This window comes from Pongo pygmaeus, chromosome 3 (genome assembly GCF_028885625.2).
Source record: "Pongo pygmaeus isolate AG05252 chromosome 3, NHGRI_mPonPyg2-v2.0_pri, whole genome shotgun sequence".
NCBI classification, from domain to species: Eukaryota; Metazoa; Chordata; class Mammalia; order Primates; family Hominidae; genus Pongo; species Pongo pygmaeus.
In genome coordinates, this window is record NC_072376.2 from 153,674,765 (window position 1) to 153,700,680 (window position 25,916).

Below are 25,916 nucleotides of genomic sequence, written 5' to 3' on the forward strand. Positions count from 1 at the left end.
AAATATAGAAAGAACGCAAGTGAGAAGCATAAACAATATACTGTATGTCCCTAGCAATGAAAAGCTTGTCCTGCTAAAATGAATCACTGATATTTGAGAGAATTACAAGGAGTAACAGCAATAATTTAAATCCTCAAAACAGGTGTTTGCTCTTCAATAAAACCAGTCCTGAAAAATACCTTAGAAACCTAGCTTTCAATAAACCTCTATATTCTATTTTTTCCACCCCAGATAGCCTTTTTTTGGCAACACCTCTGTATTTCATAGGTTCCCATCCTCTTTATTAATTTTTTTTAATCAAATCTCTTTGTGTTGATGGTGCACATACCTGGTGTAGCTCTCACATGTCAGAGTGACACACACACATCAAATATTTTCTAAAATAATTTCTGGAGCAGGGATATGTGTATAGTCCCTTAAACTCCATGGGGCTCCTTTGTATACAACCTATATTTATTCAACCTCTCTCATTTCCATTTTGAAAAACTGGAGTAGTTTGAAACTCTTTTGGCTTATGGTGACCAGAAATAGTGTTCAAGCTGGCACCTCTCTAAAAGCATCTTGTTGACGAGACATAGGTTGAAATGTTAAATGCATCTCCACTTACCCACAACTCTGGTGTTGTAGTAATCTGGGAGCATGCGCTCACACAAAGCCACAAGCAGCCAGAAAGCTTCCTCCTCTTTGGCATAAAGCAGCAGCACTGAAGTGACAATATTCATGGCCTAAAAAAGTGAAAGAGGATGTCATCAAATACAGTTTAAAATATAAAAAATTCTGTTAGCATATTAAAATTACTCAGTTATTCTCACAAAGGCTGGCAAACCTTTTCTGTGAAAGGCCAGATAAACATGTTTTAGGCTTTGGAGGCTATACACATAGTCTCTGTCACATATTCTTCTGAGTTTTGTTTTATGACCCTTTAAAAACATAAAAACCTGAGTCCTTGAACCAGTAAGTGTGCAGGGTCTTCCTTAACACCAATATTCACCAGACAGAGCCCTGAACTCATGCTGGCAAACCCCTATTCCAAAAATTTGCCCAAAGGCTATCTCACAAAGCTTTTAACCTGCTAAAATCTCTCAATGTTCTTAATCCTTAATTCAGTGAGGTAAACATTTCCTTTGTAACTTTCCATAATGGTTTCTATAATCAGGTACACATGGCTCCAGGCTCTCCTCAGAGAACAACGAAACCTTTCAGACTTGGAGTCCTCACCCAACATTTCCATCTGGAGAGAGATGGTAGTGATAACTGAGAGTGATTTAAATTCTAAAGTAACTGTACTTTATTAAAAGATATTATCAGATACCTCATAACCACTCTAGACTCAACTACTTTAATAGTCTTCTTAATTAAAAAGAGGAAGATCAAAAGGTAAATATGAACTTTATTATATTAGAGGCCAACTACCTCCTGTACTTCTTTTGATCTCCTAGAAACCAGTAACTGTTCATCAGGCTTCTACAATATAATTTCAAAAAAGGTATTTTGGTTTAATAGGCTCTTTCTTGTAAGTCTTACTCATTATGTTCCCAAGTGACATCATCATGGAAATTCCACTTGAGAATTAACCTGCTGATCCTAGTACATGATGATGGTCCCTGCCAGTTCCCTAGTCATTCAGTGGAGATAGGTTTTTTTAGGGGTCTGTAAACAGGCTCTGGACTAGGTATTGGAGGATGGGGGACACAGTGGTGATATCTTGCAGGTCCTAAATGCTAGTGTTAGATAAAACAAAGATGAAAAGGTTAACTAGTCTATGTGGGGGGTTATTTAAATTGAAAGTTATAAAAAGGTAAAATAATGCAGTAGAGGGAGACTAACATGTGCATGTACGTGCACTTGTGTGTTGAAGTAGGAGTTCAGCCTCTTTTAGCTTTTGCTGGATGGTCAGGGAAGGCCTCTACAATGACATAGGCTTTGATTCTTTTTTTTTTTTAATTTGAGACGGAGTCTTGCTTTGTCGCCCAGGTTGGAGTGCAGTGGTACGATCTCGGCTCATTGCAAGCTCCACCTCCCAGGTTCAGGCCATTCTCCTGCCTCAGCCTCCTGAGTAGCTGGGACTACAGGCACCTGCCACCATGCCCGGCTAATTTTTTGTATTTTTAGTAGAGATGGTGTTTCACCATGTTAGCCAGGATGGTCTCGATCTCCTGACCTCATGATCCTCCGGCCTCGGCTTCCCAAAGTGTTGGGATTACAGGTGTGAGCCACAGCGCCTGGCTGATATAGCCTTTGATTCTAAGGTCACGTTATTTTGGAGCTTCCCAAATTTTGGCATCTATACCAGTATAAGAGATGACTTTTGTTGGTATGTAGGCAACTTTTCTTAATACTAAGTTAAGCACTTATTTTAATGTGTACTAAGACATAACCCTAGCATATAAAAGCTCTATTCAAGGACATTATTACTTAAGAGGATGCAAAGTAGGAACACTGTGGTGAACCACAGTGACAGGCCCGGTGCTCAGGATGCTCTCTCTTACTCCAGGGTGGGATGAGGGTTGAGGCAGACAGTGATCAGAAGGATCTTCTCCAGGTCACCTAGCTAGACAGTGGTGAATCCAGGAAGGTCTCCTCCAGTCAGTGCAGTGGTTCTCAACCCAGGATGATTCTGCCTCTCAGATATTTGGCAATATCTAGAGACATTTTTGGTTGTTACAACTGGGGATTTTCTACCAGCATCTAGTGGTAGGGGCCAGGGATGTTACTAAACATCCTGCAAAGCATAGAACAGCCCATACAACAAAGAACTAACAGTCCAGAGTGTCAACAGTGCCAAGGTTGAGAGGCCCTGGTGAAGTGATAGTTCCGTTAACCATAAACCCTCCTTCCCACTATTTGCTGCCAAATGAATAGAAATTTTATTTTTTTAGCAAAAACTACCTGTGACATTTACCTGGCAATACCCTATGTTGGGATTTCGAAAAGCATAAGCTGTTAAGACTCTCCTTAGCGCAGCAATGCCCATTTCATTCTGAAAAGCTGGGTGTTCTGGAAGGGAGCGGTGTAAATCTCTCTCAATCTCCTCTGTGGCGAGATTATACTTCCCCATGGACTTCTCCACTAGGTCTTCATAGTACCCAGGATGTGTGGCCTTCTCATTGATGGCACCTGAGATATATCCAACAGATACAATATCAAAAATGTGAGAGCTCTGCCTTTTGGTTTGCAACTACAGCTTATGATTGAACCGCTTTACTTTCCTACCTCTCAAAGGAAACTTGCAAGAGAAGGTGAAATCACAGATGTGGTATGTTGCAGTTGTGGCTAGACTGGTGAATTTGCCTGTGGCCTCCTTCCCTCTTTCAGCTCCATAGTAGGCTGGCTACTTAAAAACTTTCCTAAGGTAGAGGTTCCCAAGCTACAGAACCATGCTCCGAGGAACTCCCACAGACAGTCCTGAAGGGCTGCTTAGGAGCACAGGTGGGGAGGTCATCATAACAAGCCAGGCTGAGGCTTCACCTTCTCATCACTCTCTTCAACTCCAGCAGCTTTGCTTTTATTTTATTGTGGTTTTCATTAAGATTTCACTTGAAAAACAAGGTCCTGTCTCCCAAAATAAGTCTGAAAACTGCCTGCTAACGTGTTAGCTCCGAAGGGTTTAATAGCCATATTGAGGAGAAGGTGGAGATACTTGGTGGAGTTTTTCAAATTGCAGAGTGGTAAGAGTATTCCTAGCAGTGGTGAGTCATCATTGTTTGACGGAACTTCTTCAGGTGTTGGGGATGGGGATGGAGGGTTATACTGAGAATCATCCATTTGAGATACTTACAGTTTAGGATTCTTCCAGACAGAAAAACCCTATATGCAAGTATCTACTTCTCAATCTAAATTTTAATTACATTCCTGTTGGGAAGACTGAATATTCACATGCAGAAGAATGAAAATGAACCCTTTTTTATACCATCTACCAAAATTAATGCAAAATGGATTAAAGTTTTAACACAATTCCTGAAACCACAAAACTAGTAGAAGAAAATATAGAAAGAAAATGCTTCTTGACACTGATATGGCAATTATTTTCTGGATGTGACACCAATAGCATGGGCAGCAAAAGCAAACATCAGACAAGTGGGATGGCATCAAACTAAAAAACTCTGCACAGCAAAGGAAGCAATCAAAAAGCAACTTAATGGAAGAAAATATCTGCAAACCATATGTCTGATAAGAGGTCAACATACAAAATATATAATGAACTCACAGAACTCAACAGCCTAAACCAAACAACCTGATTTTAAAATGGGCAAAGGAAATGAATAGACAGTTCTCAAAAGAAGGTATACAAATCACCAACAGGTGTATTTAAAGGCGCTTAATATCACTAATCATCAGGGAAATGCAAATCAAAACTACAATGAAATACCACCTCATACCTGTCAGAATGGCTATGATAAAAAAGACAAAAGATAACAAGTGTCAGCAAGGATGTGGAGAAAAGGAAACCCTTGTACACTGTTGGTGGGAATGTAAATTGCTACAGCCATTATAGCAAACAGTATAGAGATTCCTTAAACTAAAAATAGAGCTACCTTATGATCCAGTAATCCCACTCTAAGCATATATCCAAAAGAAGTGAAATCAGTATCCTGAAGAAATATCTGCACTCCTATGTTTATTGCAGCATTTTCACAATAGCCAAGATATAGAAACAATCTAAATACCCATTAAGAGATGAATGGATAAAGAAAATGGGGCATATATACAAAATGGGATACTATATTCAGCCTATAAGAGGGGAAGTCCTGTCATTTTTGATAACATGATTGAACCCAGAGGACATTATGCTAAGTGAAATAAGCCAGGCACAGAAAGACAAGTAATACATGTTCTCAGTTGTATGTGGAATCTAATATAGTCAAACTCATAGAAACAGAGAGTAGAATGGTGATTACCAGGAGCTAAGGAAGGGGAAAAATGGAGAGATGTTGGTCAAAGGGTATAGAGCTTCAGTTATAAGAAATGAAAATGTTCTGAAGATCTAATGTAATACTGTATTGTATACTTGAAATTTGCTAAGAGGGTAGATCTTAAGTGTTCTCTCACCAAACTCTCCTCACCAAAAATAAAAAACAAGGAAAAAAGACAAAAAGAAAAAATCATGGGAAAAATGTGAGGTAATAGATATGTTAAACTTGCTCGATTATAGTAATCATTTCACAATGTATATGAAATCATCAAATTAATACACCTTAAATATATATAATTTTTATTTGTCAATTATACCTCAACAATGCATGAATGAGTTCATGAAGGCTGCAGGATACAAAATCAATACACAAAATCTATAGGCTAGCAATGAATAATCTGAAAATGAAAGAAAATAATTCCCTTTACCATAGCATCAAAAAGAATAAAATATTTCGGAATAAATATAACAAAACACATGTAAGAGTTGCACACTGCAAGCTACAAAATATTGCTAAAAGAAATTGACAAAGACTTAAATAAAAGACATCCTGTGTTTATGGGTTGGAAGACTTAATGTTGTTAAGATAGAAAAACTCCCAAATTGATCTACAGATTCAACACAATACCTATCAAAATCCCGTCTGTCCTTTTTGCAAAAATTGGCTAGCTGGTCCTAAAATTCATATGCAACTTCAAGAGACTCAAAAAAGGACAAGACAATTGGAAGACTCACACTTCCCAATTTTAAAACTTACTGCAAAGCTACAGTAAGCAAGACAGTGCAGTACTGGCATAAAGACAGACATACAATGGATTAAAGAGTCCAGAAATAAATCCTAACATTTAAGGTCTATTAATTTTTAACAAGGGTGCTAAGACAATTCAATGGGGGAAAGAATAATATTTTCAACAAATGGTGCTGGGACAACTAGATATCCATATGGAAAAGAATGAATTAGACTGTCACCTTCATCTCACACCACATAAAAAATTAACTCAAGGCCGGGTGCAGTGGCTCGCACCTGTAATCTCAACACTTTGACAGGCCAAGGTGAGTGTATCACAACGAGGTCAGGAGTTTGAGACCAGCCTGATGAACATGGTGAAACCCTGTCTCTACTAAAAATACAAAAATTAGCCAGGCATGGTGGTGCACACCTGTAATCCCAGCTACTCAGGAGGCTGAGGCAGAAGAATCGCTTGAACCCAGGAGGTGGACGTTTCGGTGAGCCGAGATCATGCCATTGCACTCCAGCCTGGGCGACAGAGTGAGACTCAGTCTCCAGAAAAAAAAAAAAAAAATTAACTCAAAATGACCTAACTATAAGAGCTAAAACTACAAACTCTTAGAAGAAAGCATAGGTGTAAATCTTCATGTCATGAGAGCAGAGTGACAAAGGAAAAAATAGACAAATTGTATTTCATTAAAATCACATTTTTTTGTGCTTCGAAGGATACCATCAAGACAGTGAAAAGACAATGCACAGAATGGGAGCATTTTTAAGAAAAATCTGATAATGAACTTGTATCTCAAATATGTTTAAAAACTTTTACAACTCAATAATTAAAAGATAACCCAATTAAGACCAGGCAAAGGATCTGAGTACATATTTCTACAAAGAAGATATAGAAGTGGTCAGTAAGTGCATGAAAAAATGCTCAACATCATTATCCTTCAGGAGAATGCAAATCAAAATAATGTTTAACCTTTAAAAGGTTAAACATAGAGTTACCATATGAACCAGAAATTCCACTTCATACATTCAAGAAAAATAGAAGCAGGTGTCCACACAAAAACCTGTATTTAAAAAAATTTTAAACTTTCGAATTTTCTAAATTTTAAATCTGTATTTTATTTTTTGAGAGAGGGTCTTGCTGAGTCGCCCAAGCTGGGGTGCAGAGGTCTGATCACAGCTCACTGCAGCCTCAACCTCCCAGACTCAAGCAATCCTCCCATCTCAGATTCTTGACTAGCTGGGACTACATGTGCGTGCCACCACACCCAGCTAGTTAAAAAAAATTTTGTTTTTTTTGTAGAGATGGGGTCTCACTATGTTGCCTGGGTTGGTGTCAAACTCCTGGGCTCAAGTGATCCTCCCTCCTTGGCCTCCCAAAGTGCTGGGATTACAGGCATGAGCCACTGTGCCCAGCCCACACAAAAACATGTAGATGAACATTCATAGCAGCATTATTCATAGGAACCAAAAAGTAGAAACAACCTAAATGTTTATCAACTGAAAAACGAATGAACAGAGTGTAGTATGTCCATACAATGATATAATATTTGGCCATAAAAAGGAATGAAATGCTGATACATGCTACGACGTGGTGGAACCTTGAACACAGTATGCTATGTGAAAGAAGACAGTCACAAAAAACTACACATTGCATGCTTCCATTTATACAAAATGTCTAGCAACAGAAAGTAGTCTGGTGGTTGCCTGGGGCTGGGAGGGGGCTTGAGGGGAATGCAACTACCAGTCTGTATTTCCAAACAGTTTATATCTATTTTCCTTTTTTTTTTTTTTGAGACAGAATCTCGCTCTTTCGCCCAGGCCGGAGTGCAGTGGTGCTATCTCGGCTCACTGCAAGCTCCGCCTCCTAGGTTCACGCCATTTTCCTGCCTCAGCCTCCCGAGTAGCTGGGACTACAGGCGCCCGCCACCGTGCCTGTCTAATTTTTTGTATTTTTTTTAGTAGAGACAGGGTTTCACCTTGTTAGCCAGGATGGTCTCGATCTCCTGACTTCGTGATCCGCCCACCTTGGCCTCCCAAAGTGCCGGGATTACAGGCATGAGCCACCGCGCCCGGCCTATATCTATTTTCCAAATGGATAAAAGGTACGGGGTATTTTGGGGGTTGAAAAATGTTTTATAATTGTGATCATTGCACAATTCTGTGAATATACTAAAAAAAAAAAAAACCACTGACTTGTACACCTTAACTGGCAAGTTGTGAATTATATCTCAATAAAGATATCACAAAAAATATATAAATGATATATATATTGACAGGGTAAACACTCAACATTTCATAATTCAGAAAAGTGGAGCCCCAAGACCCTTGGACTGGCCAAGGCCTTGTCTCTGATGGTCACTGAGAGAGCTGGCTTCACCACTCACGCTTGCCCTGGAAAAGCCAACCTGGCTGACAGGGACATAACGCTGGCTTTTGCTCTGTTGATGTGGGAGACGTACTGTGATTTCTTGTCATCTGACCTGCATTTCATTTCAGCGGGTACAGAGTTCAGGTCATGACGCCGTTACCCTAAGGGTCACAGGAAGCAGGTGAGACCCAAGTTGGGCTCTGGCCTGGAGCTGTGCTCTCTTCATGACAGGCTGGCCCTCAGGCGAACCCCATTCCTGGATGTGGAAATATGGGCTCAGTTATCACCCCAACAGAGGGCTGTGTGGAGACCACCCTGCGGTCTCACATGGTCCATCTGCCGTTAAAGGAAACACTGGGTCTAACCCTCAACATTATCTCTGAGATAGGGCTGTGTACTATTGTTGTATACACAAGTTTCCCAGTACTCGTTTTGAGTTTCACTTTCACTTAAAATGCAGCTATAAATAACTTCTAATTTGAACAAGGAGGATGAAAATGGAACTCTATTTACTCTGTCAGTGATCTGAATCTGGTTGTCAAGGTGACTAGTTCACTAAACACAGGGAAGACAAGAAAAGACTGGATGGTAATGATCTTCTTGGGTTTGAATTATAATTAGAGATGAGTTGACTCAAATTTAGGTTTCTAAATGAGAAGCTATGGCTGGTTCACTTAGGGAAAATGAGGCCAGGCACAGTGGCTCATGACTATCATCCCAGCACCCTGGGAGGCTGAGGTAGGAGGACTGACTGGGCCTACAAGTTTGAGACCAGCCTGGGCAACACAGCAAGACACCTATCTCTACAAAAAGGAGAGAAAAATGAAAAATAAGACGTATTAAATAAATATAGAACAAATTAGTTTTACATGAAATAGACAAAACCAATTATTTTTCAGGATTATACGTCCCTATTTCTGAGACATTTATACATCTCATTATGGGCATTTACATCTACTTTTACAAAGAGCTATAGGTTTTTTTAAAGGCTTTCCTGTGAGTCTGGTAATTATTAATTTTAGTATCACTTTTTAAGAATAAAAGCTTTTAATAATAGCATTTGTGTCAGACCATCTTAGGTTCAAACAAACATAAGCCTATTTAGAATGATTATATTTCAGGCTTCAATCCAGATAGAGCAACTGATTTACATGTGAAAGTAAAGTTGATGAAACTAAGGAGTGCTCTGATGTCTGAGATATTAAAGATCCCTGGGATACACTCAGTGCTTTCGGATGGGAGGAAGCAGTGTGAGCTTAGCCTGAAGGATCTCTGGTTTCTGTAGCAGGGCTCAAAGATCTGATGTGACAGAATGATGGACAGGCACAAGAGCCAGGTCTGTGGACCAGTAAAGATGGATGCCTCTTCACCACTGGTCCATGGAAGTGTCCCCTTCTGTCCTTCCTGGCATCTCTGGCTTGAAGTACAAGGTATGATCTTAGTAAGCTTTTATTTCCAGTGCAGACTCTGGCCTCATCTTTATGGTTCCAATGATGACCAAAGACTTCAGGAGGTGGCAAAAATCAAACACCTGGGCCTTTTTATTCCTCTTATTTCTTTCCTCCCAATTCCCCACCTGATGACTGCTCTGAGGATGTGTCACACTTAAACATTCTCAATGAGGTTGACGTAGCTGGGCAAGGAAAAAAGAACTACTGAAGTCACAAAGTATTCTGTTCTTTTACTTCAGATTCTCTTTTATTCCTAAATAGCCTGACTGAAGAAACGGAAGTACTTATAAAGACTCGAAGGATGGTGGATTCAACATTTGGTCTGCTTCCTATGGGTCCTACAGTTTTACAAAGGGAAAAATAATTGAGGGACTTCAATATTCTGGTGAGGAAACATGATGTAGCTTTCAACTGGGGGATGCATATTTGAAAGAACCCCTGAGGCATGACTGAAGGCACAGGGAGGCCCTGGTGTGGAGTCCCACAGACTTTGACGCCCGCATTCCCAGCCCAGCGGCCACACCTGACAGCAGCAGCCAGAGCTCCCCACGCATGCTCTCCGGGATGCCCTTCAACACCAGCTCCCGCGTTTTCTCTGTGCGGTACATGCAGATCCCTTGCCCGTACTCAGCAAAGTGAATCTTCCAGGCTTGCTCTTTCAGAAACTCTTTGGCCTGAAAGGGATAATGAAACATTATGACATCCAAAGCACCCTGAGGATGGTAAGAGAAGAGTGATGGAAGGTCAGAACATGTTCCCTGCTGAACGGAGTGACAATTCCAGAAAGAAGTCATGAGAAAAAGGAACTCAGATTTTCTGGAGTTCTTCTCTAGTTTTATACATCTATCATGGCCTACAGCTCTCCCATGAAGCTTTTGGGCCCAGAGTCAGAATCCTACTTACCTGAGATTGTATTTATGGTTTTATGTCTACACTCCCAAGTGAAAGTAAGTTAATGATGTTTAAATATGGGCTGAGAAATCAGGTTATTTATTTGTTGGTTTAACTTAAGCAAGAGTTAAAAACAAAACAAGACCAAAAGAAGTCACCTGTACCCTCTATAACTCATCTCCTTCCATGAAGCCACTGTGAAAGTTATAACATATTTAGACAAAAATCTGCTTAACTTACAGGAAAATCTCCATTTACATAGGCATGTGTGAATTTACTTATAGTAAAAAATATTGTTAATGGCATTGTTCAAATCTACAAAGTTTCAGGGAAAAGTGAGAGGCACCCACCAATTTCGGGTTGAACTCCTCGGGAGACCGCCGCCGATACATGGTCATCAGGGTCTGTGTGGCTGTGGGGACGCTGTTGCCATTTAGGTTAAACTGGCGCTCTCCATCAGCATCAGAGCTCGTGCTTCTCTGGGGGCTGGAGGAGACGAGGCTGCTGGGTCGAGAGTACACCTGTCAATACAGAGAGGAACAAGACATTGGGAGGACACAACAGAACCTACTTCTTCAGTGTCTTCTGTATGGTTATCAAAAGCTACATCATTTTTTTCCCATGGTGTTTCTTGCTATGCGAAGAAACACGAGAAAAGCAGCAAGCCATCATTTTGGCAGGGATTAGACAGGTGGCTGGGTCCCAGGCCACAGCACTTCAATGCTCACAACAGGTTTCTGAATCTTCATGTTTTAGATGCATATTTGCAACAAAGTGCTTGGCCATTTGTTTCTCTGATTTGCATGTATGCAAAGCATGTCATGGTTGAATCAGCAGCTATGGCTGCCTCATCACACCATTGAGTTTCTGGTGCCTCAAAAATGCCCACATAAGCTTGGAGCAGGTGAACGGAGACGGATGTTATGTGTGAGCTTACCACCTTCAAAACATGTTTTATCTGCCAGTAACTTCCTCTAACCATTCAGCTAGTCACCTATCTTTTCAGGCCTCCAGTTTTCCTGAATGTTGGCCCAGGGAAGAATTCCACAGGGACCCAATATGTATTCTATCATAATAAAAATCATCATAATGATTTGTATTTCAGGTTTGAGACTTTATTTAGTGACCTCTGTACCATTCTCAACAATGTCACTATATGGACCCGAGTCACTTGCTATGTAACTAGAACAGATTACTTAAGAATTTCTTCAACTATAAAATAAAGGTGTTATTCCAGGTGATCTATAAGGTTCCTTCTAAATCTATGACCCCAAATACAAAGTCCTTGAGATTTAAATGAGATATTGCTGAGATATTGCTCTGGGCGTCAGACGCAAAGCTTGAAGATCAAACAAAATGGGCAAGGAAGTGAACACACTTGGGCACAGGAACAGGATAAACCAAAAACACTTTCAGGTGTCTCCCACAGACCTCATCATCTGAACTGTTGTAACTTCCTGCAAACTCCTTGTCAGAATATATTTTGGAAGTAGTCTGTTGCAGGAAATCTGAGATCCTCTGCACTAGAAAGTCTCTATCTTTCAAGTTGGCAAATAGGAAGGTCATCCTGTTTCGCGTGCTGATGGATAAGGGACTGGGGAGCACACTGGAGCTGTCTGCCTTTTCCACAATTGTCACCTGAAAAGAAGTGGGAAACAAAGAGCATTATTTTCCAAGAATTACCCAACAGCAGCCTATGAGCAGCACTAAAGGAGGAAGGCGGCACTTTCATTATTCTGCAGGAACCACCTATATTTTATTGAGGCAAAACTGAGACTCTTTCACTCTGTTCCAGTAAAATAAAACAGCTCAAAACAATCAAACTGGAGCTTATATTAGAAACTGGAATAGTCTTGCTGGTTTTTCCAAATCAGTGGTTCAAAATGGGACTTTTTTTCTCTCAGGAGACATCTGGAAATATCTGGAGACATTTTGGGTTGTCACAAGTGGAGGGATACTACTGGCATCTGGTAGCAGAGTCCAGGGATGCTGCTAATCATCCTACGGCACACAGGACAGCCCCTGCCATCCCACTTCACCACAACGAAAGCCCGTCCCAAAATGTCAATAGCTCCAAGGTTGAGAAAGCTTGCTATAAAGGAATTATTTGATTTTCATTAAAATTTCATGGAGCTATAAGAGAGAGGGCTCCTAGCTGCTTCATCAGCCATAAGAGACAGAGAACAACCCATGATACTGGTTCCTTTTACCAAGTTTAATGTTGGAATGGTTTTCAAAACACCACCAGTCCTTCAAATGTTTCATTTAGACTCCAGGGCTTTTCATCCTTCACCTTCTACCACTGCAAAGTTTTAAAGGTTCTATTCCGAACACACATGTAAAGAATGTAAACAGCTTAATTGCAACACTATCTGAACTACCAGACCGTGTGTGCGCGCATGTGCATGTGTGTGTGCTGAAGCCTACCACATTGGGGAAATTTAGCTCTAAACTGAAGACATATATGGGTGATTTATAATAGGATTTTCATCAACTAGAAACTAGGATAAATGCATTAAACCTTTTCTCTTTAGCACATTAGAAAACAAATCTCAAGGCAAGCACTAGAAAAATGGTCTATTTGCAGCAGCTCTGACAATATACTTAAAGCTAAGGTCTTTTTTCCCTTCTTCATTTCTACCTGCAAGCAGTCTAGACAGGTTAAACTTTAAGTTGTTCATTAGCATTTTCATGTGAAATATATTTCCTCCAAAGCACAACTTAGAAATGTTTTCCCTACTGAAGACTAAGTAACCTATTGAAGTTGTCTAAAAACTCTTGCATATCTAAAAAAATAGGTCTGCCTGGGGTCCATCAAGGGAAAAAGTGTAGCATCTGACTGCTGTTTTCAGAATATATGTGTTAGAGTATATATAAGATTCTTTTAATATCTATATTAAATATATGTGTTAATATATGACATATAATATATATTATATATTAAACATACATTATAGAATATTAAAAATATATATATATATATATTAAAGGAATCTTCTGAGACACCTGAAGTTGTACATAAGGATTTTCTTTCTAATGCAATAAATGCTAGATAACAGAGGGAAATATCTCCTTTTCATGAAAAGAATTTTCCCACAACACTTAAGGCATGTATTAAAGAATACTTATTTTTTAAAATCCACAAAAGCCCCTTTTCTCACATCAAATTTTTACTGGCTCTTTTGGTCATGAGGTGTCTGGGATAAATGGAAAATGCCAAAGAGATGAAAGGTTACATTATGTGTCTAAAATGCAGTTAGCTATGTGGATCTTGATAAAGTCAAAGTGAAAAATTCCTTCGTCTAGCTGGAGCATGTATGAAGAAACAAGAAAGCTCCCACATAAAACATATAAATGCTCAGACAGCTTATAAAATGTTTCTCACTGATAAATGAGTTCTAGCAGAACTCTATCACATAAGCTCCCCGCCACCAGGAAAGGAGAACAATTACATTAGAGTCTGCTACAATATAACGAGACATATTTTCATGACCAATTTGAGTTATAAAAGAGACTGTAACTTAATCAAGTCTTGGTGTTTAATATGAAACACTGGAAAGTAATTTATGAATGAAAAAAAAGGTTAGGCACGTGGCTCACACCTGTAATCCCAGCACTTTGGGAGGCCTAAGCGGTCAGATCACTTGAGCTCAGGAGTTCAAGACCAGCCTGGCCAACATGATGAAACCCCACCTCTACTAAAAATACAAAAATTAGCTGTGGGTGGTGGCGCATGCCTGTAATTCTAGCTACTCAGGTGGCTAAGGCAGGACAATCACTTGATCCCAGGAGATGGAAGAGGAGGCTGCAGTGAACCAAGACTGTGCCACTGCACTCCAGCTTGGATGACTGTGTGAGAGACCCTGTATCAAAAAAAAAAAAAAATCCTTCTCTTGCTGGCTTAATAATTTCTTCAAAATCTATAGCAACATGATCCTGGATAAATGCTTAACATCTGTTGACTAGGTCTACCTTAAGTCAATATGTAGAATGTGTGTTAAAAACCTCCAGTCAATATTTCAGCTTATTTAAAAAAATTAAGTGAAACAACAATTCTTGGTCTATACAATCTTAAAAGTGGGCATTCCGTGTAGGATGTAATGTTCCCAGGGATGTCAAGCAGCCTGACTTGGTTCTGAAAGGTACCCAGCTCACGTGGAGGGCACCCTCCACTCAGACCCCACATGGATGGTGGAGGTGCCCCCATTGCTCTTCTGACATTATCATTACCTAAAGGTAATAAAAATTACATTAAGTCTTTTGCTTCTTCCATTAGTTGGGGTGGGGCTCTACCATTAATAAATCACAGAGTCATCAGTTCAAAGAGAAGGCATTGCCGTCTCACTGAGCACTTCTTTAAAGCTGCGCCTTCCAACCACAACAAACTTGATTTCTAAATGCTACCTCTGCAGACTGCCTCTCTTCTGATTTACCCTGAAATATAGTCATATTTATTATTATTTCTGCTCTACTAGAGAAAACTAGCAAGCAGAATAGAGGTTGAGAATATTAATCACCATTCTCTCAATTCCTCCAAGATCTCAACAGTGTATTCTAAATCGCACTAAAATGTAAACAGAGCTAGCTGGCTCTAACACCCGGGAGGGGGAGGCCAGAAGGACCAGCAGATGTCTTGATAGCGGCTTCCAGACCCTCTCTGCTCCTCATTTCCCTCTGGATAAACTGAGAGTGATGACTCATTCAGGTCATAAACAGCACATTTATGGTATTCTGAATCGCAGAATTGGTTTCCCTAGCTGGTACAGGTAATGCTGCTTTACTACATTTGAGTAGCACTTGATGAAGAAAATTACATTCAGAATTGGGTGAAGAAAATTATGTTTAGTAACATCCTATAGCAAAAACTACTAAGAAGGTAAATTTGGTGGAAAAACTTACAAAATACATTTCACAGTCAAATGTAAAACTGTTACATTATTCCTGTCAGAATTTACCCACAACATATCTTGGCCTCAAAATGTGTTATAACTCCAGTTAGTTGACCCTATGACAAGGAGAGCTAGATTTGTCAGTTGCCTAACATTTTTCATTCTTTTTGATTCACAGTTCGACTTCTGTTTGCTATTTATAACTTAAAGAAAATTATACACATATTTGAGAAAACTAGAAGCAATGGAAAGGTCCAACCATAGGTAACTGAATGAATAAATTATGTATATACTTTATGGAATAAACTGCAGGGTTTAAAATTTAATTGTGATATGGATGTGATGGTGTATGCCTGTAATCTCAGCTACTCATGGGACTAAAGCAGGAGGCTCATTTGAGCCTAGGAGTTCATGTCTAGTCTGTGCAATAGACCAAGGCCCCTATCTCTTAAAAAAAAATTACATTGTAGAAGAATATATACATATATATTTTTAAATCTTTTATTTTTTAGAGATAAGGTCTTGCTCTGTCACCCAAGCTGGAGTGCAGTGGTTCGATCATAGCTCACTGTGATCTCAAACTCCTGGGCTCAAGTGATCCTCCCACTTCAGCCTCCCAAGTAGCTAGGACTACAGGAGCACATCACCACCCCCAGCTAATTTTTTTAAATTTTTAATTTTTTGTAGAGATGGGGCCTTGCTATGTTGCCTAGGCTGGTCTTTGAACTCCTGGCCTCACACAATCCTCCTGCCCTGGCTTCCCAAAGTTCTGGGATTACAGGTGTGAGCCACCACATCTGGCCTATAGAAGAATATTTAATGATTTGAAGGACACTTTAAGATATACTCAATGTTAAAGGAAATAAGTAAAAATAAAAATTCCCTATAAAGTGTTTTACATCTAAATTATATAAATGACATATACACAGCAATGCAGAGAAAAAACTAGAAAACTGTACAATAGAATGTTAACAGTGGTCCTCTCTGAACAGTGGAACTAGGGGGGACTTTTCTCTTTATTTGTCTGTACTTTTACAAATTCTGGGATAAAGATATATTAGTCTTAAAACAAGAAAATAAGAAGAAACTATGTCTAATTAAAGAAAAAGAAAAACAAGGCAGAGAGAAACCTGAATCCTTTGCTAAAGGGATGTTAGCAAGGGGACAATCCTGATCAAATACCCAAAGCCTCTGGCCACCTTAGCTTCCAGAAAGGACCAGGGTAGGTTGGAAAAGGTCAGGTTAGAAACTGCAGGGCTGCTGGCCCCTGCATTGCCCTTTCTCTGACATCCTAACCTGGGGTCTTTGTCAACTCCAAGCCTCACAGCAAAGCTTCCAGACAAGTACTAGAGTAAGCTATCATCCTGGAGTTAGGATGGAACCCACCTCCACCCCAGAATGATAATAATGTTTCTTAGACTTTACTGTGCATAAGAATTGGCCTGTAAATTTATTAAAACAGAGATCTAAAACTTGCAGAGATACAGATTCAGAAGATCTGGGATGGACTCAGGAATCTACCATTGTGAGCAGCAGCACGATGGTTCTAACACAGGAAATCAGCGGAGCAGAGCCGAACAAACACATGGCTTTCTGACTCACAACCTAGACTGTCTCCTTTAGACCAGGGTGCCCTCAGACCGTGAGCCAGGTACAATAAACACGTTTCCTAGTTTCTGTATTTGATGCTTTGACATCTTGGGGGCCTTGCTGACCCTGGAGGGTTTACCCTTCCCAGGGCTAGCCAATTTCTAGAAAATTGCTTTCAAAGCAAATCAACCGAGCTGGAGCCCACACCTCAACCACTTCCTTTATTGAATGCTTATACTCAAGACTACTATTTCCCTGCCCTTTTTAACCCAGGGACAATTAGGGACAACCCCTATGCCCCAGAGCCCACCGAAATTGTTCCAACTATCCAAGCCTAAGCCTGTTTACTCGGCGTAGCCCATTTCTTCCCTTGAAATCACATAAAGGATCTTGCCCGTATTTTCTTTCCCTCCTGCCTCCTCTGACCATGGTGCTTCCACGTGTGGCCCAGCACAAAGTGTGGCATGCCCTTGCCTCTCAGGATCTGTGCATAAAACAGGCTATTTCAATAGCACTCATCCCCTGATTGCTGGCCTCGTTAAGCCTGAATTGTAATAAAACCTACATTTAGGCCGGGCACAGTGGCTCATGTCTGTAATCCCAGCACTTTGGGAGGCCAAGGTGGGTGGATCACCTGAGGCCAGGAGTTTGAGACCAGTCTGCCCAACATGGTGAAACTCCGTCTCTACTAAAAATACAAAAATTAGCTGGGCATGGTGGCAGGTGCCTGTAATTCCAGCTACTCAGGAGGCTGAGGCAGGAGAATCGCTTGAACCTGGGGGTTGGAGGTTGCAGTGAGCTGATATCATGCCACTGCACTCCAGCCTGGGTGACAGAGCAAGACTGTCTGTAATAAAATAAAATAAAAATAAAACCTACATTAAAAAACCCCCATGCAGCTTCTGGAAGAAGAGATCTCACAGGTCCCAGAGTCACAGCAGTGACAACAAATGAAAGAGTGCAGGTGCCACCAAAGACGCATGAACATTCACCTGTGTTCAAAAGCCAACCAATTGTTGGTGAAAAAAAGTATTCCTGGTTCACCCAGAAAAGTATTACAAATGAAACTTAAAATATCAATTTTTATCAGATACTTACCTCACGGAGCGGGATAATGAGGCTACATAAGTTCTCCTCCTTGCTGGTAAAACAGATGTAATTTGTGGACACAAACATCTGCCCCAGAATGTGCATTTTGTTAAATGGAGTCCAGAGGGTGCAGTCTGTGTGGCCATCTAATTTTTCATCTTTGGGCAGCCGGAAAAGTGCACGGTATCTCTCACTCTTTGCCCTGGCATCAAGATCACTGGAAAGCAATAATTATAATTCACATGAGAAAAATATTTCCATACCTTCTAAATTTGCAGCAGCGGAAGTTCCCCCAGCCCATTTTCCCCCTCCTCAATCTTGCTAGACTCATCCCCTGCTTCTCGGCTTTCTTTATATTGAAGTTAACCCCAACCTAATGACCCAAAAGCATAATAAAATTATCTTACTATATTTCAGTCCCTTGCATAGTCACTTACAATCAATGTCTGTAAATGTTAAAGAATCATAGCAAAAATAAGCCTGAACAGGAAACTCCTCTTTCTAAAGAAATGCAATACACTCTAAAGAGGTCACTGCATTTACTCTTATCCAAGCCACTTTAGGGGGGGCCTTATCTTTTAAGACCTAATGAGAATGCAAACCAGCCATATGAATCCACTGGGCCTCACTGTCCACCCCAAATCAACAACAAAACTGCAGGAAAAGACACAGGAACAACTCACCTTGGGCAACTATGGTTCTGACCTTAGCTGGGTCTTCTGTTAACTACTATCTTTTCTCTAATGAGTTCTTTGTTTTTGCTCATCATGTCAGTTGTTTAAACCTCTCCCCTCAAGCTTCTACCTGACATCAGCCTCTTGATGGTCTAGTCTCTGACTTCACAGAGCAAAGGGCCATGATGCAGAAGCTCCCTCCAATTCCTTCCCTTCTGTCTCCAAAGTCACCTCCATCCTCACCTACTCTTACTTCCTCTCCATTCCAAAGGAAGAGGTATTATATCGGGACACACAAGCATCCTTTCCATGCTTTCTCTACAAAATATCACTTTTTAAATGATCAGTTTTCTTATAACTATCCCTATGTCCCTTCCTGTCCCCACACCTACCCTCACCAAAATACTCTTCCCATCTGCCTCCTTCATTTGATAGTATGTTCAAATCTTTTTCACTCTAAAAAAAAAAAGCAATCCTCCCCTGAATTTCTTTACCACTGAATTTCTTGAAAATGAAGTCTGTATTTGCCTAGTTCCCTTTCCTTGTCTTTTATTTTTTATTTGATCCGTTGCAGTAGCAGCATCTATCTTACACTGCTCTTTTGAACATGTCTCAAATCACCAAGGACATCTTAATTACAAAGACCTCTGGTTAGATTTCAACTACCAAATGCACATCAACGATTTCCAGTTTTGTATATCTTACTGGACTGATCTCTACTTAGATGAGCTACAGGCACCTCAATTCAACATATTCAAAACTGAGCTATCGTATCCCTTGGACATGCTCTTCCTTCTCTCATTCCCTGTGTTGATGAAGGGTAATTCCAGGCACATGGGGCATCAACTTTCCATCACCCTCTCTCTAGCTCTGCTCTCACATTCAGACTTTGAGGCTTCTCTGCAGCCTCTCCTCATCCCATGCCCTGCCACCTACTAGCCATGTGACAAAGTTACTTCTCTCTGTGTTTTCCCTTGTGTTTCCCCCATCGTCATCTTCCCTCTGCTTGAAATATCCAGGCATGGATATGTACCTGCACAGGTAACTTCTATCACCTCTTCAGAGCCCAGCTCAAAGCAGCCTCCACTGAGAGGCCTTTCTTACCCACTCTTCCCCAGCTGGGCTGAGGCTACCACTCCCCATGTGTGCACCCACAGCACTGTGTTCACAGGACCAGAAGAGTGCCTGCTGCTTGTGCTGGAGCAGGTCATGTCTGTCTCACTTTCTGAACTGGCAGCACCTCAGCTAGTCTTTTTTAGTTTTGTGTCTATACACAGAAGAATGTTCAGAACCGTTGAAGATGGTCAGAAAAGGTTACACTGAATAAATGAATGAGTGAGTTTCTCATTTCTAAAGTCTGGAAGACACAAGGTTTCTATCACCCACCGTTTTAGAGCAGACACTTTTTTAGGAGATTTCCTTTTGAGTTTGGGCAGGGATCGATCTTGTTCAAATCCCTCATTGTCTAAGAGTTGCCTCATGGCTATGTTGGCAAGCTGCTCCATTAACTTGAAGGTCTCGTTGATGTTGAGGAATACAGAGAAGAAATGCTCACTGGACCGTGTGCTCACTTTGATCACATCAGGCAGAAGCAGGGTGGCATTCTTCTCGAGCTGAGTGATGTCTACCCACCGGATGACCAGTTTCGCTGAGCACAAGGAACAAGCCTGGGTCAACATCTGATTCCTGAAAACTCTTTCAAGATATTGCAGTCTCACAACCCCACTCCCCCATCCCACTGAACTCCTTTGAGTTTATAATACCATATTTGTTTTGCTTGTTCATTTTAAGAGGTAAATCTGGGCCATGTGAATTCTGAGGTCAGAATTATAGATTTAATCCATGTCTACTGAATTAATTACACCTTTAGTGAATCTTTATTACTTAGTGACCATTTTGAATTGAAAAATAATTAAATTCACTTCAGTAGTAAAAAAAATTAGTATTGACTTAGTTATAACTATAGATTTATTTCTGATATTTTGATGTGGTTTATGAGTTCAGGGCAAACCTCAGTAGACTTTCCAAAGTTTCCTACTGAAATTTTAGATGACTTACCTTCCCTTCCCATAAGGAAAGAATAAAAGCAAAGGTGGTTAATGCTGAGGTACATCCAACCCTGACGGGGGACCTTCCCCTTCCAATAGCTGCAAGAGTAATAGTTGACGAGTTTCTCTTCCTCCGGCATCCCAAACAGCCTATGAAATTTCACAATGGCTTCTTTAAACTTCTCCGTGTCATCATCTTCCTTTACATCATTGATTTTGTTGTATTCTGCAATGATGCCCTAATAAGGAATAAAACACAAAGCACACAATTGGTATTAATATGACTAGAGATGTACATATTCCAGAAGAAAAAATTTCTAAGGCTTGAATTAAAAAAAAAAAATTGAGGAATGCTCTTCAATGGCAACCCCCAAATTCTAAGCCAATTAATGAGTAGTATTTGTGTACTAAGATATTTTCACATAATATAGATTTTATTATATTTTTATTGGTGCTAATTTTATTTTGTTAAGTTTACTAGGAATGAAGCCTATAGTTTTACTTTACAAATGAAGAGATACAAAGATTTTGCTAGTCCTAGTGTTTTTACTAAGCTTGTTATGGTAGAGTTGTCTCAAAAGTCAACTTCTGCCTTTCTCCAAGATTAATAAAAATTCATCATGAATGAGCCAGTGAGGAAAGAAAGACCAAACACATGTTACTAACTGACACTTAGCTCCACACTCACTGTCTCAGGGCCATGAATAACACTGGGGAGCCTACAGGGAAAAAAAAGTAATCATCTGAGCAGAAAAGGGGTAGATATGAGAGCAAAAATTATATTAGATGCAGGATTTTTGGACAGTTAGACAGGAAATGAAACATCTGCATAGCAAGTGACCAGGTTAATCTACCATTCAATCATTAATAATAACTTGAGAAGCCATTTCATTGTTACCCAGTTCCTCTGTAATTCCTTGAAAATTGGCTTCTACATATATCTCGATGGAAAATGCTCCCTTGAATTCCACCTTTGACTTTGTAATCCTCAAATCCCTCCCGCCTCATCTTCATTTTCTCTGATCTCAAGGTAGAACTAAAAATGCATGACCTTTAGAGCATGCAAGTCTTGGATTCATGCTCCCACCGCATCACTGTGTATCTGTGTAGCCCTGGCCAACTTCTCAGATTCTCATTGACATGACTGAGCCCTCTGTAGCCCAAGGATAGAAAATTGCAACTGCCTCCTCATACCTAGAATTCCTGCTTTTTGGGTTCTTAAAGCTTCTAGTGCATCCTTGATGCTCCCTAAAAATTTGTCTTCCTAAAATGGATTTGACCACAAAATTCTTACCAAAATACTTAGTGGTTTCTAACCACCACCACTATAAAGTCCAAAAATCTAAATCATGTACACTTTGTTTGTTTTAATGTTTTAATTTTTATTTTTATTGCAGACTGGCTGCTCCTTATGAAGCAGGGTAACCCACAGGCAGTGTGCCCAGAGTAGCCTAGACCCATGTACATTTTTGGATCCAACCAATGCTACAACTTTTTCTCACTGGACTACATCCGACCCAAATGTCCCATTAGTAACTGTGCTCCAGCCAGCCTGAGGCACCCTTGGGGCCTGAACATGTCATTTCTGCACTTTCCCACCTTTTTGCCTATGGCCCTCCCATTCTACATGCCTAAAATCTGGAATCAGACTGTTCTGTTTCGTGAATCCTACCAAGTCCCAAAGTCTCTTGTGAGCCTTTTCTCAACTATCATTCTTTTCCCCCCACATGAAGTAATGTTGACTCTCTCTGCATTATGTGTTGAAATCATTTCCTGAGTCTTATTTCCACTGCAGACCTTTCACCCTGTTGCTGGTAGTTGTGGTGCTGCTGAGTGGATGGCAGGAGAAAGGGCTTTAGTCTTCTATAATCTCTGTCACTGTCCAATTCTAGTTAAAAGTAAGCATGTAGACAATAATCATAACAGCAAATGGTGGGCTTACGATGCAAGCACAGCCCCAAGACAAGTCTTCATCCTATTCTTCTAACAAAACCATCCCAAAATCCCTCTACACAGTCCAGGAATTACTATATAATAGCTTCTCAAATGGCATCCTGACAACACTCTCCACACTCCGATTTACTTCATATGGCCACTTTCTGAAACAGAGATCTGACTATAGCATTCCCGCCTTAAAATCTTTCACAGGCTCTCAGTGAAAGAGAAAAGAAATCTGCACTGAATCTTAACCCATAAAATCTGCTCTCAATCTTCCCAAGTCAACCTTTCCAGGTCCAGAATAAATACCACCTTCCCTGTGAAACCAGCCCAGTTCCAAATGGGTTCTAAGCATTCTCATATCTACGTTGTCTTAATTTACATGCTGGTGGAAAATAGCCTGTTTATATGTCCTTCTACCACTAAATATGAATTCCAAAGACAAAAAGAATGTCTTGAACATTTTAATTACCAATATCTAGCACCTAAAAGATGTTCAATATTACTAAATGAATCCATGTTGTTGTTTTTCCAAATTAAAAGATATCTTAAGGGGCCATATCTTAGTCTTTATTGTATAATCCAGAGTTGCAGATTTCTAAATCTACAATTGTTTTGGAGTTAGCAATGCCTGAGAAATTAGGTACCAAGTTGCTAACTTCTGTTCCTCTGTCATAGTGGAGGGCATTATGGATAGCAATAGAAGTAGCAATGTGCTTCCCTGGAAAAATATCTAACATAAGGATATTTTCCTCTATTTACCACTGATATCACTCCACCAAGAGAACAAAGACATTAAGCTCAATGAAGGCCGGGGGGGAGCTCAATTTTCGACCCAGGCTATTCTAGGGACAAGCAGGCGTTGGTAGTGTTACTTTAAGAACTTCAGACAACTGAAGGTAGCATGAGGGCATGGGACCCGTGGGTGGGAAGGAGAAGTCAATTCAGAAGGGAAAAGGGATGAAAAATGCCTTTCGCAGTTGGCAAATACACCTGTGGCCTAGGTGACATTTCAAAGTTGTCAGTGCCTTTAGAGAAGGATCAAAAAATATCTATGAATGAAAGATTAAATAAATGAATGAGTACATAAAAATAACTGAATGAGAACCCGCTAATAGAAAGCAGCAGCTGGGCCTCCAGGGAATCACCAAAGGCTAACAACTTAGAGAAGCCTGGAGACCCTCAAGTGGGCTAACATGCTATTCTCCTGGGTCACTGTAGTAGCGCTCTTATCTAAAGTCAAAATAAGGAGAATGTGAGAATGAGTGACATATAACAAACCATGAGCAGAACTATGCTATCTAAGGATCTATTAAATACCACATTTCTAGAATGCTCACTGAATTTCTTTATTCATTTATTTTTGAGACGGAGTTTTGCTCTTGTTGCCGAGGCTGGAGTGCAATAGCTCGATCTCAGCTCACCGCAACCTCCGCCTCCTGGGTTCAAGTGATTCTCCTGCCTCAGCTTCCTGAGTAGCTGGGATTACAGGCATGCACCACCACGCCTGGCTAATTTTTGTGTATTTTTGATTTCTGCATGTTGGTCAGGCTGGTCTCAAACTCCTGACCTCAAGTGATCTGCCTGCCTCAGCCTCCCAAAGTGCTGGGATTACAGGCGTGAGCCACTGCACCTGGCCTGCTCATTGAAATTTTAAAGAGAAAATGCTTTTATATATGAGAGTAAATACAGTCAAGAACCATCACTCAGAAACACTCTAGGGTCTAATATACTAGTATCAACAGACAAGGCTTTGCCAGCTCATTTCAACAGTAAGGCTAATAGTCTCCACAAGGCTAAAATACCAACTTTCTCAACACTAAAAAAGGAAATAATCCAGAATGTAGAACCCTTTCTTAGTTGGCTATAATTTTTTAGCCAGGTAGACTAGATTATGGAATACGGGGATAGAATAGCTCCTTCCCAGGTTCTACAGGTTTTTCTACAGGTTTCACATAATATAAAATAGGTCATTCCAGTTCTAGGCAACAGCTTCTCATGACTTTGGAAAATCCTATTATATCAGATGTTCAATATAAATTTAAATATGCAAAAGAATATTGACAGGTAATTTACAAAAAGGAGAAATTTAACTTAGCAAACATGAAAAAATATTCAACCCCATAATAACCAAAGACAAAACTAAAACATTAAGCTTTAACTTCTACCTATTATATTTGAAAAACAATTTAAACAACCAAAATGCTGAAAGCAAGCAATGCTGTAATCACACAGAGATTCTAACTGACAATATCTACTAAGGTCTATTAAAAATACTTAAACTACTTAACCCATTCATCCAAATTTTGTAATCTACCCCAAAGGAGGAAAAACACAGCCTGTGGGTAAAGTTACACTGTTTGAACAAAAGTATTAACTGGATTTTTATTTGTACCTGCCATCCACTAGTCTAGAAGCTAAGGTGACTTCTAGAAAGACAGAAATGGTAAAGTCAATTATGGAATAATAACTAAAAATTATATAACAATATTGTAGATACTGGTCAAGAAAAAAAGACGAGAACAAAATTATATGTACATGGACTTCTATTATGACAATATGCATATTAAAAATGGGGAGGCTGGGCATGGTGTCTTAGGCCTGTACTTCCAGCACTTTGGGAAGCTGAGGTGGGTGGATTGCTTGAGCCTAGGAGTTCAAGACCAGTCTGGGCAATGTAGTGAGTCTCCGTCTCTAATAAAAAAAAAAAAAAAAGTTAAGAAAAGGGAGGTCTGGTAAGAAATACACAAAATGCTACATAAGGTGTTTGGATTATGGTTGCATCTGTAGTTAACTACTACATTTATAATTTATAAAAGTTAATTAGGTCTCAAAACAAATAACTTTGTTGGTTCCCTTGATTATTGGACAATATGTGAAAGCTTAAACCATTCATTTGCACATGAATGACATTCTTTCACACATAACTGCATTAATAGCAAATCCCTCCTCATAATTGGTTTCAGGGGAATTAAATCTGACATTTTTGGTGTAATACAAACAAAAAGGAAAATGGCTGTTTGACATAATTGGTCTTTGTTTGTTTTACTTATTTCTCCTGGCTATTGTCACTTCTAAGCTTTAGTTTCTTCCTACAGCCCTTTTTTTCTTTTTTTGCGACAGAGTGTCACTGTCACCCAGGCTGGAGTGCAGTGGTGCAATCATGGCTCATTGCAGTCTTGACCTCCTGAGGCAGGAGAATCGCTTGAACCCAGGAGGCAGAGGTTGCAGTGAGCAGAGATCACACCACTGCACTCTAGCCTGGGCAACAAGAGCGAAACTCTGTCTCAATAAATAAATAAATAAATAAATAAAGGAGACTATGAC

General features: G+C 40.0%; 1 protein-coding gene across 1 annotated transcript in view; it reads right to left on the minus strand.

The window, feature by feature from the left end:
* TBC1D9 (TBC1 domain family member 9) overlaps positions 1-25,916 on the minus strand; it is a 135,185-nt gene that overhangs the window by 38,190 nt on the left and 71,079 nt on the right. Inside the window, exons 5-12 of the mRNA XM_054484654.2 lie at positions 20,662-20,890; positions 19,990-20,251; positions 17,939-18,146; positions 11,793-11,999; positions 10,712-10,882; positions 9,994-10,144; positions 2,903-3,117; positions 608-725 (exon numbers count right to left, since the gene is read on the minus strand). Coding sequence (XP_054340629.1) covers positions 608-725; positions 2,903-3,117; positions 9,994-10,144; positions 10,712-10,882; positions 11,793-11,999; positions 17,939-18,146; positions 19,990-20,251; positions 20,662-20,890 — 1,561 coding nt within the window. The remainder of the gene's footprint in view (positions 1-607; positions 726-2,902; positions 3,118-9,993; positions 10,145-10,711; positions 10,883-11,792; positions 12,000-17,938; positions 18,147-19,989; positions 20,252-20,661; positions 20,891-25,916) is intronic.